The sequence below is a fragment of the Bufo bufo genome, chromosome 2 (assembly GCF_905171765.1).
Source record: "Bufo bufo chromosome 2, aBufBuf1.1, whole genome shotgun sequence".
NCBI classification, from domain to species: domain Eukaryota; kingdom Metazoa; phylum Chordata; class Amphibia; order Anura; family Bufonidae; genus Bufo; species Bufo bufo.
Genome location: NC_053390.1, coordinates 18,497,135 through 18,518,860, shown reverse-complemented (window position 1 = coordinate 18,518,860; position 21,726 = coordinate 18,497,135). Strand labels below are relative to the sequence as shown.

The following is a 21,726-nucleotide window of genomic DNA, read 5'->3' as shown; positions in this document are numbered from 1 at the left end:
GAGCAGTAAGGGACGGGGAAGTGGCCGTGATGCTGATAGTGCACGCAGAGGCCGTGGCCCTGGGCGCGGTGAAACTGTGCCTGCTGCCAGAGCACAAGAAAAACAATCATCCAAGACACCGAGCTTCATGTCCCAGTTTGCAGGGTGGCGCAGGACACCACTCTTGAAGTCAGACCAGTGCGACCAGGTGGTCGGTTGGATTGCAGCAGATAATGCTTCCAGTCGGTTAAGCACCACCCTGTCTTCCACCATGTCCAGTCTCAGTAGCCAAGAGTCTTCTCAACCCAATCCTCACCCTGATCCTCCTTCCTCCCACCATGGAGAGTCTGGGCAAAGAAGTGATCCTACACTGGGATATTCCGAGGAGCTCTTTTCAGTGCCATTCGTTGATTTGTCCCTCTCGCCAAGCATGCTTGAAGAGGGACAGATCTTGTGCTCTGATTCCCAAACTCTTCAGCATCCACGATCACAAGAAGATGATGGTGGGGAATGGCAATTACTGTTAAAAGAGGTGGATGATGATGAGACACAGTTGCCAATTACTCAACGGCAATTACTGTCTCAAGAAGTTGATGAAGAGGATAAGACACAGTTGTCAATCACTGATGTAGTGGTTAGGTCAACAAGTCAGGAGGATAATCAGAGTGAGGAAGAGGAGGTGGTGGACGATGAAGTCACTGACCCAACCTGGGAAGGTGGAAAGCCGAGCAGCAGTACAGAGGGGGAGGGATATGCTGCACAGCAACAGGCTGGAAGAGGCAGTGGGGTGGCAAAAGGGAGAAGGCGGGCCACACCAAACAGGCCTGCAACTCTTCCACGGAGCACCCCCTTGTGGAGATCTCCCTTGCCAATGGGTAGGTGTTCCGCCATATGACGCTTTTTTGAGGAAAGTGTGGAGGACAAAGGAATAGTAGTTTGCAACCTGTGCAGTACCAAAATGAGCTGGGGCGTGAACACTAGCAACCTCACCACCACCAGCATGATCCGCCACATGGCTTCAAAGCACCGTAATAGGTGGGACGAACCCCTTGGTCCACAATCTGTGTCTGCGGGTCACACCACTGCCTCCTCTTCCCCTGTGTTACGTGCTGGCCAATCCCCTGTCGAAGACCTTCGCAAGCACCATCAGTGACCACATCCCCTTCCGTGTCCCAGCGCAGTGTCCAAATGTCCTTACCCCGGGCCTTTGAACGCAAGCGGAAATACCCAGCCACCCACCCACAGACCATAGCACCAAATTGCTGGCAATGTAGCCATTTAGGCTTGTGAAAACTAAGGCCTTCCGCAGCCTGATGTCAGCGGCCGTCCCGCGTTACACAGTCCCCAGCCGCCACTATTTTTCAAGGTGTGCCGTGCCCGCCTTACACCAACATGTGTCCCGTAACATCACACGTACCCTGACCAACAGTTACTGGGAAAGTCCACTTAACACATGGACAAGTGGAATCGGCCAGGGACGTTACATTTCCTTGACGGCACACTTAGTGAAGGTTGTGGAGGCCGGGAGCGAGTCGTACCCTGCGATGGGACAGCTGCTACCGACGCCAAGGATTGCGGGCCCTACATCGATCAGGCTTTCTGCCAGCACCTACGTTAGTGTCTCCAGGGCCGGCCTTTGGGGTGTGCGGGCTGTGCGGCCGCACAGGGCGCCATAGCAACAGGGGTGCTGGGCGGCCGACAGCTCGCAATGTAATATGCGGCAGGCGAGGCTGCACTTGTGTTCTCCCTCGGGGCGCCCCCTCCATCTCCCCCTCCCCTGTCTGACCTGATTCGTTCCTCCTCCCCTGTGTCTGACCTGCCTGCTGCCCAAGCCGCTGCCAATAAGAGAGACAGGAGGAGGAGGGGAGGGGCTGTGGCCACTGCGCCACCAATGAAGAAAACTGACCTGTAATACAAATACAGGAGGCGGGTGCTGGAATCAAATAGCGGCACCCGACCTCTGTGACAGGGAGCTGCGATCAGCTGCAGTTGAGTTAACCCTTCAGGTGCGGTACCTGAGGGGTTAACTGCCGCTGATCGCAGCTCCCTGTCACAAAGGTCGGGTGCCGGCTATTTGATTCCAGCACCCGCCTCCTGTATTTGTATAAGAAATGTTGGTGGCACAGTGCGCCCCCCCCCTAGTATAAGAAACGTTGGTGGCACAGTGCGCCCCCCCCCCCCCCTCAACACCCCAGTATAAGAAACATTGGTGGCTCAGTGGGAAGTGCCAATGAGGGTTAAAAAATAATAAAAATTAACTCACCTCCTCCAGTTGATCGCGTAGCTGCCGGTCTCCTGTTTCTTCAGGACATGTGGTGACGTCACTGAGCTCATCACATGGTCCATTACCATGGTGATGGATCATGTGATGTATCATGTGATGAGCACAGTGATGTCACCACAGGTCCTTTGACAGGTCCTGAAGAAAGAACAGGAGACGATCAATTGGAGGAGGTGAGTTAATTATTTTTTTATTTTTTAACCCTCATTGGCACTGCCCACTGCGCCACCAATGTTTATTATATTGAGGGGGGACGCACTGCACCACCAATGTTTATTATATTGGGGGGGCGCACTGCGCCACCAATGTTTATCATACTGGGGTGTTGGGAGGGGCGCACTGCGCCACCAATGTTTATTATATTGGGGTTGTTTATTATACTGGGGTGTTGGGGGGGCGCACTGCGCCACCAATGTTTATTATATTGGGGGGTGCACTGCGCCACCAATGTTTATTATACTGGGGTGTTGGGGGGGCGCACTGCACCACCAATGTTTATTATATTGGGGGGGGCGCACTGCGCCAATGTTTATTATATTGGGGGGGCGCACTGCGCCACCAATGTTTATTATACTGGGGTGTTGGGGGGGCCCACTGCGCCACCAATGTTTATTATACTGGGGTGTTGGGGGGGCGCACTGCGCCACCAATGTTTATTATATTGGGGGGGCCCACTGCGCCACCAATGTTTATTATACTGGGGTGTTGGGGGGGGCACTGCGCCACCAATGTTTATCATACTGGGGTGTTGGGAGGGGCACACTGCGCCACCAATGTTTATTATATTGGGGGGGGCGCACTGCGCACAACGACGGGTTAGGGAAATTTCACAGCAGAGTGCGCATGCGCTGGGAGCCTCGCCGGCGGTTAGGGTAGGGAAAAATTATGGGCCAGTGCACAGGTGCGGTGATCGGATGGATGTTCTCAGCTGGACACCGGCCGACACTGCGCATGCGCTGGGAGCCTCACCAGCGGTTAGGGTAGGGAAAAAGCACTGGCCCGTACGTAATTTTTCCCTTCCCTAACCGCTGGTGAGGCTCCCGGTGCATGCGCAGTGTCGGCCGGTGTCCAGCTGAGAACATCCATCCGATCACTGTGCCTGCGCACTGGCCCATAGTTTTTCCCTACCCTAACCGCCGGCGAGGCTCCTGGCGCATGCGCACTCTGCTGTGAAATTTCCCTAACCTGTCGTTGTGCGCCTGCGTAGCGCTGCACACCTCCTCACGTCATGTCCGGTGCGACCGGAAGTGACGAGGGTAGGGAAATCTCACGAAGTAGGGAAGTATAACATTACACCGGCCTTTGGGGTGTGTGGGTTGGTAACTACTTGGTTGGATAGTCAGCCAGCCTATGCCATGATGCCAGCAACAAGCAGTGTTTTTTTTTTTTTTTTTTTTGGGGGGGGCGCCACAAGGTTAGCTCGCACAGGGCGCCTGAACACCTAAGGCCGGCCCTGAGTGTCTCCAACCCCCACTTCTCCTCCGCCTCCGAATTATCCGTGTGCAGCACTAGTCAGCCATCAGTTGGTAGCTGGAAGCAGTGTAGCACTGCAGTGGGGAAGCGGCAACAGGCCGTGCTCAAGCTGATATGCTTAGGAGACAAAGAGCACACCGCCGCAGAGCTGTGGCAGGGTATAAGAGACCAGGCTGAGCTGTGGCTCTCGCCACTCAACCTAGAACCAGGCATGGTTGTGTCTGATAATGGCCTTAACTTGGTGGCCGCTTTGGAGCTTGGCAAGCTCAGACACATCCCATGCCTAGCCCATGTCTTAAACTTCGTGGTTCAGCGGTTTCCCAAAACCTATCCCAATTTGGATGAGCTGCTGGTGAAGGTGCGCCGCGTGTGTGCCCTTTTCCGCAAGTCATCAACAGCTTCAGCCGGTTGTGCGATGTGAGCACGTGCTGGAACTCCACGTTCCACATGTTGGCCAGGCTTTGTGAGCAGCAGAAGGCAGTAGTGGAATACCTGCTGCAACATGGTCGTCAGCTTCCGCTATTTACAAGCGAGGAGTAGGCATGTATGTTTGATTTCTGTGAGGTTTTAAGAAACTTTGAGGAATCAACACACATCCCACTTCTGTGTCTACTCAAAAGCTCGCTGCTCACAATTAAGGACGACGCTTTGCATGTGGAAGACGTAGAAATGGGGGAAGAAAGTACACAGGGTGATAGCCAGACCACCCTCAGTTCGTCTTCTCAGCGCGAATTGGATGATGAAGAGGAGGAGGATTAGCAGGAGATGGTTGCCTCCGCTACAGAGGGTAGTACCCATGGAAGTTTAATTCCATCTGTTCTGCGTGGGTGGGCAGAGGAGGAGGAAGAGGATGAGGAGATTGAGAGTCATCCTCCTGATGATGAGACAGCGAAGTTTTGCCTGTTGGTACTCTGGCACACATGGCTGACTTCATGTTAGGCTGCCTTTCCAGCGACCTGCGCGTTATACGCATTTTAGATAGCACGGATTACTGGTTGGTTACCCTTCTCGACCCCCGCTACAAAGAGAACTTCTCATCTCTCATTGCTCTGGTGGAGAGGACGAGCAAAATGGTGCAATACCAGAAGGTCCTTGTTAAAAAATTGCTCCAAAAATTTCCTTCTGACAACACTGGTGGCAGAGTCTGTAGTTCCTTGGGCAACAGAGGAGGGGAGACAAGGGGAACACACAGCAGTTCCAACAGAGGCAGGGCAACACTCTCCAAAGCCTGGGACAGTTTCATGACACCCCACCAGCACCCTCAACCTGATGCGCGGCCTAGTGTCACAAGGAGGGAAAAATTTTATAAGATGGTGAAGGAGTACATAGCAGACCAAGTCAGCGTCCTCAATGATCCCTCAGTGCCTCACAACTACTGGGTGTCCAAGCTGGACACGTGGCACGAGCTGGCGCTCTATGCCTTGGAGGTGCTGGCCTGCCCTGCCGCCAGCGTTTTGTCTGAGTGGGTATTTAGTGCTGCTGGTGGCATTATAACAGATAAGCGCATCCGCTTGTCCACTGGCAATGCTGACATGTTGACTCTTATAAAAATGAACAAGCCCTGGATTGACCATGACTCTCGACTCCACCAGAGGAAAGCGGCTGAACATAAAGGCACTTTAAATGTGTTGTTTATAATGTTCTGAATACACTGTATTCCCATGCACCCCTTACACCACAAACAAGGGTATATGGTTGAATCTTCCTTTTCTCATCCACTTCCTCCTCTTCCATCATATCAACATGCTTATTCGTCGCCTATAATGCCCTCGCATATATACCCTTCACATATATATGCCCTTCGCATATAATATTTTACAGGGTCAGCTCACCAGCAGGCCCTCGCATATAATATTTTACAGGGTCAGCTCACCAGCAGGCCCTCACCTACAATCTTATACAGGGTCAGCTCACCAGTAGTGTTGGGCGCGAATATTCGAATTGAGAATATTAATCGCGAATATCGGCACTTCAAGAATTCACAAATATATTATAATATTATATAATACTATAATATAGTGATATATATTCGTAATTTCGAATATTCTAGATTTTTTTTTTCATCAGTAACCTCCCTTTTTGCTTGTGGGCCAATGAGAAGGCTGCAATGTCTTTGTCTGAGCTTAGCAACATCCCTAGCAACCAATAGGAAAGTTGCCTACTCCTTACTATATAAGAAGCTCCCCAGCAGCCCTTGTATGCAGTATTTTGCAGATCTGAGAGAGACAGCAGTGTCATTGCTGTGATCTCTGCTTTCCTGTGTCATTACATTAGATAGTTAGTGGGAGATAGTCAGTGTAGGTTAGATAGTGATATAGTGGAGCTGCTGTCCATACATACATGCTACAGACATAGTGCTGTGATGTCACAAGTTCACAACAATACTTAGTGCACCAATTAGTAATAAGTAGTCAGACCTGTTAAAATGTGAAGTTGCACGTATTGCGCCAAAATATGATAAACCGCAGGCCAGGTTGTCTGCCAGAGAGGCATGAGCGCCAACTTAGCCCAGTTTATATGTAAACCTGAAAATTGTCATAATTTCTCTGTAAGGTCTATTGCCCTTGGTAATGTGGTCTCCACTGCACTGCAGGCACCGGCTTCCGATCACAGCCCGCCGCGCGGCGGTGATCAGAAATACACAGGGCGTACAGGTACGCCCTGTGTCCTTAAGTACCAGGACATAAGGGCGTACTTGTACGCCCTGTGTCCTGAAGAGGTTAATAGGAATTATGAAGTCACAAGGAAAGAAAAGGAATAATTTCTGCCCTTTACACACACCTTTTGGGGAATCATATGTCATCACAACCACTCATGGTTGAAAGTAGATGGAGGGGGGACATCCCTTATCTTACTGCAGAAGACAGAGGCACTAGAGGCCACAAAAAAAAGTCTCACCCTCTATAAACAACAGGCTTGTACAACTAGTCATATTGCACAGGAGTTATTTAACTCCCACCAGGCTGCATAAGATGGGCAGGTTGTCTCATTCCAGATGCCTTAGATGTTCACACGCGAATGCCGATTTTTGACATATGATGTGGGAATGTAGCTATATCAGATCATTTTGGCAGGCAGTGCTTGATGTACTTTCAGCCATGGGCCTAAGGACCCATACTATTGTGCCCCAAAGTGTGTTTACTGGGTATATTGGATAAAGACGGTTGGACACACTATAATAAAATATTCTTGGGGGAAATCCTGTTCCTAGCTCGGAAGGTTATAGCTCTTAAATGGATGGCGGATAACCTGCCTACAATAGGGCTTTTGAAAAAGTTAGTAAATCAAGTGATACCTTTGGAGAATGTAATGTTTATACATAGAAAATGTCCTCACAAATTTCTGAAAGTATGGGGCCTTTGGTGTGAATCGCCATTGACCCTAACTGTCCCACAATACCTGATAACTTCACCCTGTGGTACAAAAGACAGCTAACACACGCCTTTGTAGCATTTATCTGTTTTATTGTATTCGTACTGCATAAGATGACTAATGGTGCTCACATACACAAATATATACTTATCACCGATTGTGGAATGTCCTTGTTACTCAGGTCTTTCATGTACTGTGCATTGACAATCTTGTACGATTGTATCTGTATTGATGCCTTGCCTTATTACTCTTCAATAAAACGAGTTTAAAAATAAATAAATAATTGAGTCAACACAGTTTATTTTTTTTACGGTGTCCACCTGAGGGGTTAGTTCATGTGATATTTTTATACAGCAGGTTGCTACGGACGCGGCAATATCTAATATGTATACTTTTATTTATTTATTTAAGTTTTACACAATAAAAGCATTTTTAAAACAAAAAAAAAACATTTTTTTTTTTTTCGGGCGATTGTCTTAGGTAGGGTATAATTTTTGCGGGATTAGCACTGTTTTAATTTTATTTTTTTGACGGTGTTCACCTGAGAGGTTAGGTGTTTTTTTATAGAGCCGGTCATTACGCATGCGGCGATACCAAATATGTCTGTTTTTAATTTTTTTTTTACAATTTTATGTGTTTTATTTTGGGAAAGGGGCATTTTTTTATTTAAAACTTAATTTTTTTTAATTAGGGGAAACTGTTTTTTTACTTTTTATTTTTGTCCCACACTGGGGGTCTGTTCCCCTTTACAATACTTCTGTATTGTAATGCATTGGCTGTAAGTGTATTACACTGTGTAATACACTTACAGCTTCCTGCCTGTGAGATCCAGGGGGCTGGATCTCACAGGCTGTCACGGAAGGCATCAGGCTGCCTTGCCTGCCATCGGCCACAGCAGCGCGGAGACCCGGTGGACATTCCGCACCTGGCAGGATACCGCACGTGCCGCAGGGACCCGGCTGTCAGTGACAGCCGGGTCAAGGCCGCTAATCGGGCAGGCGCAGCTCCTGCAACCACCCGATCAGCATACCGTACATGTATGTCACTGGTCCTTAAGTTATGTTCAGCTGTGACGTACATGTACTGCAAGAGTCCTTAAGGGGTTAGATCCACAATACTTTTCTTTCATGGATACCGGTCAGTTGACCTCAGAAAAATATCATTAGGTCATTGGGGTAATCCAGGATAATAAGAAGATTAGAAAAAATGCGTCACTCCTCGACTTCAAAAAGTTTCCTTATTTATTTGCACCAAACAAGCCAGAAAAAAAAAAAGAGTATAAGACAGCACTATTCACTGAGGTTTCTCAAAAAGACCATTCGTTGGCGGTGCCTGCAGTGTTGAGTCCCGGCCTGCTGGACTCCCAGTTGTCAAGAAGATTAGAAAAAAAACTGCGTCCTTGTCTTCAAAAAGTTTCCATATTTATTTGCACCAAACAAGCAATATAGGATAATACCACCAAAAAATTAATCTTCTTATTGGCTTTATAAGGTCCACGAATAACCTATGTTAAATTATATGAAAATGTTTCTCTCCTGTGTGAATTCTTTCATGTGCCAAAAGATTAAATTTTTGGGAAAAACATTTCCCACATTCAGAACAGGAATATGGTTTCTCTCATATGTGAATTATCTTATGTGTAATAAGATCTGATTTCCATGTAAAACATTCCCCACATTCTGAACATGAATATGCCTTCTCTCCTGTGTGACTTCTTGAATGTGTAACAAGCTGTTATTTATGTTTAAAATATTTCCCACATGCTGAACATGAATATGGCTACTCTCCTGTGTGACATCTCTTATGTGTAAGAAGATGTGATTTTTGTGTAAAACATTTCCCACATTCTGAACATGAATATGGTTTTTCCCCTGTGTGGCATCTTTCATGTTTAACAAGATTTGATTTTTGAGTAAAACATTTCCCACATTCTGAACATGAATATGGTTTCTCCCCTGTGTGGCATCTTTCATGTTTAACAAGGTCTGATTTTTGTGTAAAACATTTCCCACATTCTGAACATGAATATGCCTTCTCTCCTATGTGACTTCTTGAATGTGTAACAAGCTGTGATTGCTCTGTGAAATATTTCCCACATTCTGAACATGTATATGGTTTCTCCCTGTGATTTATCCTATGTGTAACAAGATCTGATTTCCATGTAAAACATTTCCCACATTCTGAACATGAATATGGCTTCTCTCCTGTGTGAATTCTCTCATGGTTAACAAGATATGATTTCCATGTAAAACATTTCCCACATTCTGAACATGAATATGGTTTCTCTCCTGTGTGACTTCTTAAATGTGTAAAGAGCGATGATTTTTGTGTAAAACATTTCCCACATTCTGAACATGAATGTGGCTTATTTCCTGTGTGACATCTCTCATGTCTAAGAAGATGTGCTTTTTGTGTAAAACATTTCCCACATTCTGAACATGAATATGGTTTCACTCCTGTGTGATTTCTCTTATGTGTAGAAAGATATGATTTTTCTGCAAAACATTTCCCACATTCTGAACATGAATATGGTTTCACTCCTGTGTGACTTCTCTGATGTATAACAAGAGTTGATTTGTCTGTAAAACATTTCCCACATTCTGAACATGAACATGGTTTATTTCCTATGTGACATCTCTCATGTGTAAGAAGATGTGATTTTTGTGTAAAACATTTCCCACATTCTGAACATGAATGTGGCTTCTTTCCTGTGTGACATCTCTCATGTGTAAGAAGATGTGATTTTTGTGTAAAACCTTTCCCACATTCTGAACATGAATATGGCTTCTCTCCTGTGTGACTTCTTAAATGTGTAACAAGCTTTGATTTATGTGTAAAATATTTCCCACATTCTAAACATGAATATGGCATCTCTCCTGTGTGACGTCTCTCATGTGTAAGAAGATGTGATTTTTGTGTAAAACATTTCCCACATTCAGAACATGAATGTGGCTTCTCTCCTGTGTGGCATCTTTCATGTATAACAAGATGTGATTTATATTTAAAACATTTCCCACATTCTGAACATGAATGTGGCTTCTCTAATGTGTGAATTCCTCTGTATGTAAAAAGACCTGAGCTTTTTGTGGACTCTATACCAAAGTGAAACCTTTCACCCCCTTTCTGACTTGTACTTGTGGTAACAATCTGTGATTGGTCAGGAGAAAGTTCCTCATGATTAGGAGGATTATAGGATATATCTGTATTGTGAAGTCCTGGATGTACATTAGGGGTAATGATGTTTTCTCCTGAAGACCGCTGCAGGATATCTTCATCCTTTAGTGATAACAAAAACTTTTCCTCAGAATTCTTGCTGGGATTTTCTGTTAAGATAAAAATCAGAAATTGCATTTTTTCCTCCAAACTAGATAAACATAACATTTCTATTAGGCTGGAAGTGGATTCAACAGGAAGGAGAAGCATAAGCCATTCTCCTGGATTTGAGTAAAAAATTAAAAATCAGCACCAAAAACTGCACATAGGACTGAATTGATATTGCCTTAAAGCTATGGCTACACGGCCACTTGTTTTTTTTTTAGACTCTCATCACAGTCACAGCATGTTGACACCATTAACCCTTTCGCTACCAAGCATGACGCCCGCTTGCGCGTGCAGCGGGCGTCGTGGCCGACAAGTCTCTACTGTTTCAAACAGCAGAGACTTGTGGCTAATTACCACAACCTGCAATAATGCCGATCGCGGTAATTAAATGCTTTAGATGCCGTGATCAAATGAGATCACGGCACCTGAATGCGCAAAAACCCGGAAGCGTGAAACCCTGTGCGGCCAATCGGGACTTCAGTACATGCGATGAATGCGCTGAGTCTCTATGAAGAAATTCAGAGCATTAATGCTGCAATTCTTATTTTGGCCACCAGATGGCAGGCCAACATAAGAAATGATCAAAATGCAAAGAAATTTTTATTTTTTAAATCCCTTATAGGTCAAAATTAAAAAACATAAAATTTATAAGGTAATTCATGAGCCTTAAAATGATGATAAAAAAAAAAAAAAAAAAAAATGTTTAAAATCACCCCCATTCCGTATGATAAAAAAAATATATATAAAAGAATAAATATAAACATCCCAGGACCGAAAATTCTCATAATATTAAAATAAAAATCCAATACGGCGAATGGCGTAACAGAAATTTTTTTTTCATTGCTTCTCTTAAATGTGATCCAAAAGTCATGCACACTCCAAAATCAATAAAACTATGAATTTTCCCGCAGAAATGAGCCCCTAAACAGCTCAGAAGATATAAGTATAAAAAAGTTATGGGGGTCAGATGTATTATGGGGTTTTAATGTATTTTTTACACTATTTACACATAAAAAATCTATACATATGGTGTATCGTTGTAATCGTACTGACCTAGAGAATGAAGGGCATGGGTCAGTTTTGCTGTAAACAAAACACTGTCGGAAAAAAACCAGTGAAACGGTGGAGGGATTGAGTTTTTTTTCCAATTCCACCCCATTTGGAATTTTTTCCCACATAATTAACAGTGGCATTAGAAAGTACAACTTGTCCCGCAAAAAATAAGCCCTCAGACAGCTATGTGCCTGGAAATATAAAAAAGTTATGGCTCACAGAAAATAGGGAAGAAAAATGAAAATGCAAAAACCAAAAAACCTCTGGAAGCCAAAGGGTTAAAATACATTACGAGATGGCTCGCGACATTGTCACATGACACCATCACCGTGGAGCCCTAGCTTAAATCAAAATAACAATTAATTGAACATTTTTCTGTGGTTACAATTAGAGATGGGACGGGGGATTCGTCGAATCCACGAATCCCTCGAATCTTGCTGGATTCGTGGACTCGAATCCCGATGTAATTTACCAGATACGAATCCGACGAATCCCGGTGGTGCCCAGACTGGTGGTGGCGGTGGCAGGGAACTCTAGAAGATGAGCGCTTCGCTGCTGCGACAGGGGAGGGAGAGGCGTTTCCTTTCCCTGTTCCTCTGATAGGCTGCGGGCCGGTGCAGGCGGCGCGATGACGTCATCGCACCGCCTGAGCCGTACAGCACGGGACACAGGCCAGACACAGGCATCGCAGCGGAGGTAAGTAAAAGTGTTTTTTTTTTTTTTTATCTGTTACTGGCACATTGTCGAGGGGGAGAGGTGAGAGGCACTATGATACTACTGGCACATTGGGGGGGGAGGCACTATGACACTGGCACATTATGGGGGGAGATGGCACTGATACTACTGGCACATTGGGGGGAGGCACTATGATACTGGCACATTATGAGGGGAGATGGCACTATGATACTGGCACATTATGGGGGGAGATGGCACTATGATACTGGCACATTGGGGGGGGGAGGCACTATGACACTGGCACATTATGGGGGGGGAGGCACTATGACACTGGCACATTATGGGGGGAGATGGCACTGATACTACTGGCACATTATGGGGGGAGATGGCACTGATACTACTGGCACATTGGGGGGAGGCACTATGATACTGGCACATTATGGGGGGAGATGGCACTATGATACTGGCACATTATGGGGGGAGATGGCACTATGATACTGGCACATTATGGGGGGAGATGGCACTATGATACTGGCACATTATGGGGGGAGATGGCACTATGATACTGGCACATTATGGGGGGAGATGGCACTATGATACTGGCACATTATGGGCGGAGATGGCACTATGATACTGGCACATTATGGGGGGAGATGGCACTATGATACTGGCACATTATGGGGGGAGATGGCACTATGATACTGGCACATTATGGGGGGGGGATGGCACTATGATACTGGCACATTATGGGGGGAGATGGCACTATGATACTGGCACATTATGGGGGGAGATGGCACTATGATACTGGCACATTATGGTGGGAGATGGCACTATAATACTGGCACATTATGGGGGAGATGGCACTATAATACTGGCACATTGGAGGGGAGATGGCACTATAATACTGGCACATTGGAGGGGAGATGGCACTATGATACTGGCACATTATGGGGGGGAGATGGCACTATAATACTGGCACATTGGGGGGGAGATGGCACTATGATACTGGCACATTATGGGGGGAGATGGCACTATAATACTGGCACATTGGGGGGTGGCACTATGATACTGGCACATTGGGGGGGGGGGGGGGATTGCACTATGATACCGGCACATGGGGGGGGGGGGAGGAGAGAGGCATTTGATACTGGCACATGATTAGGGGGCCACTTCTTATTGGCACATTATTGGGGGGCACTATGGGGGCATCTACTGAGGCCACAAAGAAGGGGTATTTTATATGGGGGGCTCTGTGTGGTACTAGTATTATCAGGGGTATTATCTGTTTCTGCAGTATAGTATTGGGGAGCACAGCGGAACAGTATTGGGGGTGTTAGGATGATTTGTCCAGAAGATGGGAGGATGATGGAAAAGTAGTAAACTAATATTTTTTTGTCAAACTGCAAAGACGAAAAATGGCTGAAAAATGGTGGTCTGGTCTGAAGGTCTGAAAGGAGAAGATGAGGAAAGAGAACATCTACATCAAAGGAGACATCACTGAATGTAAGAGGTATGTGGCGCTGTATTACCCGGTATGTTCTGTAGTGATAGGAGCAGGGAAGTAACGATCGCAGTCATATAGGGTGCGACCGTGACTGGGAGGTGGAGGTTCAGACAAACTGACGCGGTCTGACTTTGTTTCTTACACCGTTCACACAATTATGTACAGGATTCGTAGGATTCGAGATTCGAAAGATTCGATATATTCGAGAACCTTTTCGAATTCGGATTTGAAAAAAAATTTGATTCGTCTTCTAGTTACAATGAATGGACCGATATATTGTTAGCGGTGTGCGGGCAGACAGCGTCCGCCCCTCTCTGCTGTCTCCATCCCTGCAGGCAGTGGTTTCTCTGGGATATATGAAGGTGCTCTGCATAGCAAGCATACCCTGACGTATCACTGGCCCTGCTCCTTTACCATCTGTCCCAAGGAAACACAATTCAATAAAAGAGCGGAGGGAGTACCACCTTTTAGTGGAGGGAAATATATATATATTTGTGTTGTATCCTTCAGGAAACAGCAGCTGGATATGGTAGGAGTACCTCCACCAGCTTCAGCTTATTTTATATGGGAGTACCACCTGTCCTTGGAAGACAAGACTATTTCAGTGGCAGGTGGAAGTACCACCCTTCTATGCAGGGCAATACACTCAGCTATGTGTAATATATAAGAAATGAAGCATTTTCAGCAGGATATTACAGGACTACCACCACCACCATCCTGAGCCGCTTCCAATGCTTCCCATAAAGCAGATCCTGGATTTGAGACCCAGCAATATTCCCCTCAGCACCTCCATCTCTTCCACAGGACTCCTTACAGCTCTGCTGAAGGGCCCTTCCCTGAGGAAATCCCCATCCCTATGACGGGACTCCTTACAGTGCAGCAGAGCCGGTGAGGGCGAGGACACGATCAGGTCAGTTACTGAGTCTGCATTTTGGTTTCTATTCTATTTCTATTAATTGCCCAGACCAAACTCCACGTGTGATCCCAGCCTTATAAAGCTTTCTATAAGTTCCTGACAGAATCCAGGATTCTTCTCTACACCCGGTCATGACTTATATATAAACGTCCGACCATCTCTGACAACCAGCCCTGCACTCTTCTGACACATTTTACCCTTCAACACTTTCATTTAACAAGTTTATGTAAAAGGATCCGTCAGCACATTCCTCAACACAACCTGCAGTCATTATTTAACAGATCTTAGCCCTGAGGATGTTGGTGGACTCACTAGAAGAATCCATGTCATAATACACACCTAGAGCTGAATTCACACTGTCTTTTTTAGTGCACCTCCTCTCCTGCTGCTGCTGCTGAAATCTCACACTGTTCAGTACAGGCTGCAGTCTCGCTGGCTCTTTTGTGAGAGAGCGCCCGTCTCCAGGAGAAGTTTCAGTGTGAACTTCCATCTGCTGATTTATGTTACTGCACATTGTACTGAGCATGTGTGAGATATCAGCAGCAGCAGGAGAGGAGGTGCACTGAAAGGAGCTTGTCAGTTAAGCCACAGTTCAAGAATACAGGACTCAGGAGCGCTCTTACTTTCTAGATGGGGTCATAAATGTTCATTTTAAGATCAGCCATTCCCACACAGAATTTCAAAGTAAGTAAGTACACCGGCCTCATCAGGTCTAAGAGATCTTAATACTACATGTCGCCTGTATTGAGAAATTTTGTGAGAGATTCTCTATTATATTATTTTTTTAACATTACTTTTTTTATTTAAAGTTTTACATCCAACAAATATGCAGCAGCTTCACATTTGTTACATCAGTAATAAGTAATAAAGATATAAAATCTTCTATTATCACCTGATTATATTTATATTACATATGGTAACTGCCTGATAGAGACATATAAGAAAAGAAACATAAATAAAACACAATGAAAGTAATAAACCTTTCAAGTATCAGATCTGGTCCGAGTCTGTAGGGAGAGTCTTATATCTCACCTAACTCCGACAACAGTCCGAGATCAAGAGTCAGAAGGAGTATCTGAGATACTTAGACTGCTCTTAGATCTTCATCGTCCTCGTCCCTTTGGCATAAAAATACGTCTAGCTATGTTGGAGCGGTTTTTGGGGGGTGCTTCCGCCATAGGTCCCACAAGGTCTTAAATGCCTCATATCTGTTTAGTCTGATTGCAGTCATTTCCTCCACAGAGATCCTCTATAATATTATGGACAATCTGGTCCTGACCACACAATCCTACATTTACTAAGATCATGCACCATGAGGTGAAGCGCACGTCTCAGGGAGAATCCATGGACATGACAATGCGGTCTGTAAGGTCTAATGGCCGCACAGTCACCAGATCTCGGGTTTATAGACATCTACTTGTGACAAAAAATAAAAACTTCCATAAACTCACTATGCCCATCACAAAATACCTTGGGGTGTCTTCTTTCCAAAATGGGGTCACTTGTGGGGTAGTTATACTGCCCTGGCATTTTAGGGGCCCTAATGCGTGAGAAGTAGTTTGAAATCCAAATGTGTTAAAAATGCCCTGTGAAATCCGAAAGGTGCTCTTTGGAATTTGGGCCCCTTTGCCCACCTAGGCTGCAAAAAAGTGTCACACATGTGGTATCGCCGTACTCAGAAGAAGTAGGGCAATGTGTTTTGAGGTGTCTTTTTACATATACCCATGCTGGGTGAGAGAAATATCTCTCTAAAAGACTTTTCCCATTTTTTTTATACAAAGTTGTCATTTGACAGAGATATTTCTCTCACCCAGCATGGGCATGTGTAAAAAGACACCCCAAAACACATTGCCCGACTTCTCCTGAGTACGGCGATACCACATGTGTGACAGTTTTTTGCAGCCTAGGTGGGCAAAGGGGCCCACATTCCAAAGAGCACATTTCAGATTTCACAGGTCATTTACCTACTTACCACACATTAGGGCCCCTAGAATGCCAGGGCAGTATAACTACCCCACAAGTGACCACATTTTGGAAAGAAGACACCCCAAGGTATTTCGTGATGGGCATAGTGAGTTCATGGAAATTTTTATTTTTTGTCACAAGGTAGTGGAATATGAGACTTTGTAAGAAAAAAAAAAAAAAAATCATCATTTTCCACTAACTTGTGACAAAAAATAAAAAGTTCTATGAACTCACTATGCCCATCAGCGAATACCTTAGGGTGTCTACTTTCCGAAATGGGGTCACTTGTGGGGTGTTTCTACTGTCCGGGCATTGTAGAACCTCAGGAAACATGACAGGTGCTCAGAAAGTCAGAGCTGCTTCAAAAAGCGGAAATTCACATTTTTGTACCATAGTTTGTAAACGCTATAACTTTTACCCAAACCATTTTTTTTTTTTATCAAAGACATGTAGAACAATAAATTTAGAGAAATTTATATATGGATGTCGTTTTTTTTTTTTAACATTTTACAACTGAAAGTGAAAAATGTCATTTTTTTGCAAAAATTTCGTTAAATTTCGATTAATAACAAAAAAGTAAAAATGTCAGCAGCAATGAAATACCACCAAATGAAAGCTCTATTAGTGAGAAGAAAAGGAGGTAAAATTCATTTGGGTGGTAAGTTGCATGACCGAGCAATAAACAGAAGGGAAGGCGACGTTTCATCGTTTTTGGAATAAACAGTTTTTTATCTGGCGATTTCCATTCTCTTTTAATTAGTTCCATCATGTTTTTATGGACCGGAAACACTCTCTTTTTTCTTTGTTCTAGACCGCTGTACATTTGGTCCTGGACCGACCTCTGCACTTTTTCATCTGAAGGCCCCATAGTAGCCCTGATAGCTTTTACTAACTCCTTTGTGTCCTCAGAGGAAAAAAGGAAGTTTTTATACTCTGAATCAGACCCAGAAGAGATCTCGGAATCCTCATCCTCCGAATCCGAGTCAGAGGATGACGACCCGGAGATGCTCATTTTAGTATCTCTGTGTTTAGAGCCAGATGTCCCAGGGGTAACTACAGGACTTTCTGCCATGGCAGATCTCATTTCTTCCCTTATTACATCTCGCCGCGCCTCTCTAATTGACGGGACTAAGTCCTTCACCATATTAGAGGTACATTTCTTGCAAAGCTTTTTGTTATATATGCGTCGGGCAATCTAGCTGAGCACATAACACATTTTTTAGTTTTTGGACTAGCTTTTTTCAGAGCTACATCCTTCTCACTCTGCATTCACACAGGGAGAGGTACCATCGAGAGAGAGAGCGAGAGAGAGAGATACCATCGAGAGAGAGAGAGAGATACCATCGAGAGAGAGAGAGAGAGAGAGAGAGAGAGAGAGAGAGAGAGATACCATCGAGAGAGAGAGAGAGAGAGAGAGAGATACCATCGAGAGAGAGAGATACCATCGAGAGAGAGAGAGATACCATCGAGAGAGAGAGAGAGATACCATCGAGAGAGAGAGAGAGAGAGAGATACCATCGAGAGAGAGAGAGAGAGATACCATCGAGAGAGAGAGAGAGAGAGACCATCGAGAGAGAGAGAGGTACCATCGAGAGAGAGAGAGATACCATCGAGAGAGAGAGAGATACCATCGAGAGAGAGAGAGAGAGATACCATCGAGAGAGAGAGAGAGAGAGAGAGGTACCATCGAGAGAGAGAGAGAGACCATCGAGAGAGAGAGAGGTACCATCGAGAGAGAGAGAGGTACCATCGAGAGAGAGAGAGGTACCATCGAGAGAGAGAGAGGTACCATCGAGAGAGAGAGAGATACCATCGAGAGAGAGAGAGATACCATCGAGAGAGAGAGAGAGATACCATCGAGAGAGAGAGAGATACCATCGAGAGAGAGAGAGAGAGAGAGAGATACCATCGAGAGAGAGAGAGAGATACCATCGAGAGAGAGAGAGAGAGGTACCATCGAGAGAGAGAGAGAGAGAGAGAGAGAGAGAGATACCATCGAGAGAGAGAGAGATACCATCGAGAGAGAGAGAGAGAGAGAGATACCATCGAGAGAGAGAGAGATACCATCGAGAGAGAGAGAAAGAGAGAGAGACACATACTGGGGTTAGCAAAAGGTAATATAACCAGCATCCCCCATCCCCAGGAGACCTTGACTTACGATAGAGGGTCCCTGAGAGGTTTCCATCTGACCAGCTTGCTCAGACATGTTTGCACCATCCCCTCTAAAAACCCCTCTTAAATACTCTCACCTGCAGACCTCAGATCAGTGGGCGACTTCCGCCATGATCCAGCGCGCCGACTTGTGGCTCCGCCCCCTCAGCGTGCGTTCCACAGAGCGGAAGTACCGTTTGGAATGCACATGAGCCGCATACGACTTCCGGTGGCGTCATCGCGAGAACCGAAACTATCGGAACGTGATGAGGAGCTTTTCAATAGACCGGAGGGACTCACTGAGTGTCTGGTCGCACATGGGCTTCCGCACCCGACGCGCACAGCGGGAGGTAAGGAGCAGCAATCTCGGCCATCTTCACAGCACCTCAATACCCAACTAGGGCACGGGCGCTGTCGCTCCCTCATGTGCAGATAAGGCATGTTTTTCTTCTTACCGCTCTGCCTGCCTGAAACAGAACGGGCTCATGGCATGTGCCATGAGGATGATCCTTCTCTTACCTGGAGGGACAGGAAGACACTGAGGAGGAGCTGGAGGAGGGTCTAATTTATACTTCCTGTCCCTACCTGGTTGGAGGCGCGGTCATCTCTCATGGTATGCCGTCATGGAGGATGAAAGGGAAAATACTGAATCCACCTTTAGTTTTTCACACACTGCTCTGTTCTATATGAATACGTTCTCTTTATTCTAGGGGTCGTTATAAATGTGTCTGAACCAAATATATAGAACAATTCTAAGGACGTTATTTTTCATTGTATAAAAGTTTTTTTTTGTTTTTTTTTTATGCGGAGGGGGAAGAGTCCTACATGTCTTTCTTCCTAGGGGACTTGTAGCTGTGATCCTTTTATCACTTGTACAATGCTTTGCAGTTCATAGTTTTCCATAGCATTACTGGCGGTAGTACACTGACCGGAGATCTATTAGGCTGTACCGCTGGGGTCTCCTATTACACAGCAGGTCTGGGGTCTTTGTGAGGCCTCTGGGCGCCATTGTACCTGATTGGAACCTCACAATGACATTTTGGGGTGCCTATGGCCAGACAGATGGAGACCCAGCCTCTTGTCAACCACTTAGATGTTGCTACACATATGAGGGACATTTCCATTATGAGTCCAGTGTATTCATCAGATATGGGCTCCCCCCCCCCCTCATACTACTGACTGACAGTAATAGGGAGAAGTCTGTCAATCAGCGGCAGGTGGGCAGTAAGAGCCTCATCTCCGGACTCCTAGCACTCACACTGCACTGCCACAATCAGCGACTTCTCCAGAACTACTGCAGAGTCACAGATATGTGATAGACCAGAGACATCAGCCGTCACCGCTCAGAGAGGGGGCATAAGGGGGGAAAGGTTCCCTCCATAGACCCTTATAGGAGACCCCCAGAAGACATGTTCCCGGAGAGCTGTATAGTGGGCACTAGATTATAGACATCAGCCGGTCACCGCTCAGAGAGGGGGCATAAGGGGGGAAAGGTTCCCTCCATAGACCCTTATAGGAGACCCCCAGAAGACATGTTCCTGGAGAGCTGTATAGTGGGCACTAGATTATAGACATCAGCCGGTCACCGCTCAGAGAGGGGGCATAAGGGGGAAAGGTTCCCTCCATAGACCCTTATAGGAGACCCCCAGAAGACATGTTCCCGTAGAGCTGTATAGTGGGCACTAGGTTATAGACATCAGCCGTCACCGCTCAGAGAGGGGGCATAAGGGGGAAAGGTTCCCTCCATAGACCCTTATAGGAGACCCCCAGAAGACATGTTCCCGGAGAGCTGTATAGTGGGCACCAGGTTATAGACATCAGCCGGTCACCGCTCAGAGAGGGGGCATAAGGGGGGAAAGGTTCCCTCCATAGACCCTTATAGGAGACCCCCAGAAGACATGTTCCTGGAGAGCTGTATAGTGGGCACTAGATTATAGACATCAGCCGGTCACCGCTCAGAGAGGGGGCATAAGGGGGAAAGGTTCCCTCCATAGACCCTTATAGGAGACCCCCAGAAGACATGTTCCTGGAGAGCTGTATAGTGGGCACTAGATTATAGACATCAGCCGGTCACCGCTCAGAGAGGGGGCATAAGGGGGGAAAGGTTCCCTCCATAGACCCTTATAGGAGACCCCCAGAAGACATGTTCCTGGAGAGCTGTATAGTGGGCACTAGATTATAGACATCAGCCGGTCACCGCTCAGAGAGGGGGCATAAGGGGGAAAGGTTCCCTCCATAGACCCTTATAGGAGACCCCCAGAAGACATGTTCCTGGAGAGCTGTATAGTGGGCACTAGATTATAGACATCAGCCGGTCACCGCTCAGAGAGGGGGCATAAGGGGGGAAAGGTTCCCTCCATAGACCCTTATAGGAGACCCCCAGAAGACATGTTCCCGGAGAGCTGTATAGTGGGCACTAGATTATAGACATCAGCCGGTCACCGCTCAGAGAGGGGGCATAAGGGGGGAAAGGTTCCCTCCATAGACCCTTATAGGAGACCCCCAGAAGACATGTTCCCGGAGAGCTGTATAGTGGGCACTAGATTATAGACATCAGCCGGTCACCGCTCAGAGAGGGGGCATAAGGGGGGAAAGGTTCCCTCCATAGACCCTTATAGGAGACCCCCAGAAGACATTATACACTGCACATGACGGCTCTTACCTTGTGATATAAGAGGCTGGTGCTCCTCCATTACAGGTCACTGCACACACACGTGTATACACTGCACATGATGGGTCTTACCTTGTGATATAAGAGGCTGGTGCTCCTCCATCATGGCCTCCTTGTACAGATCCTTGTGTCCTTCTATATACTCCCACTCCTCCATGGAGAAATAGACAGTGACGTCCTGACACCTTATAGGAACCTGACAACACAATGACATCGTCATCACCCAGACCCCTCCAGTGCTGTTACTGGAGAATTTCCCAGCATTCCCAGCAGTGTCACCTCTCCAGTCAGCAGCTCCATCATCTTGTGGGTGAGCTCTAGGATCTTCTGCTCATGTATCAGGGGGTGAGGGGGAGGCTCTGTGA

The 21,726-nt window shown here is 46.2% G+C and overlaps 1 protein-coding gene across 1 annotated transcript in view; it reads right to left on the bottom strand.

The window, feature by feature from the left end:
* The window catches only part of LOC120990639 (zinc finger protein 260-like), a 46,331-nt gene extending 24,848 nt beyond the window's left edge, over window positions 1-21,483 (bottom strand). The window contains exons 1-3 of the mRNA XM_040419554.1: window positions 21,434-21,483; window positions 9,734-10,428; window positions 8,911-9,397 (exon numbers count right to left, since the gene is read on the bottom strand). Coding sequence (XP_040275488.1) covers window positions 8,911-9,397; window positions 9,734-10,428; window positions 21,434-21,467 — 1,216 coding nt within the window. The 5' untranslated portion in view covers window positions 21,468-21,483. The remainder of the gene's footprint in view (window positions 1-8,910; window positions 9,398-9,733; window positions 10,429-21,433) is intronic.
* Between the last annotated feature and the right edge of the window lie 243 nt (window positions 21,484-21,726).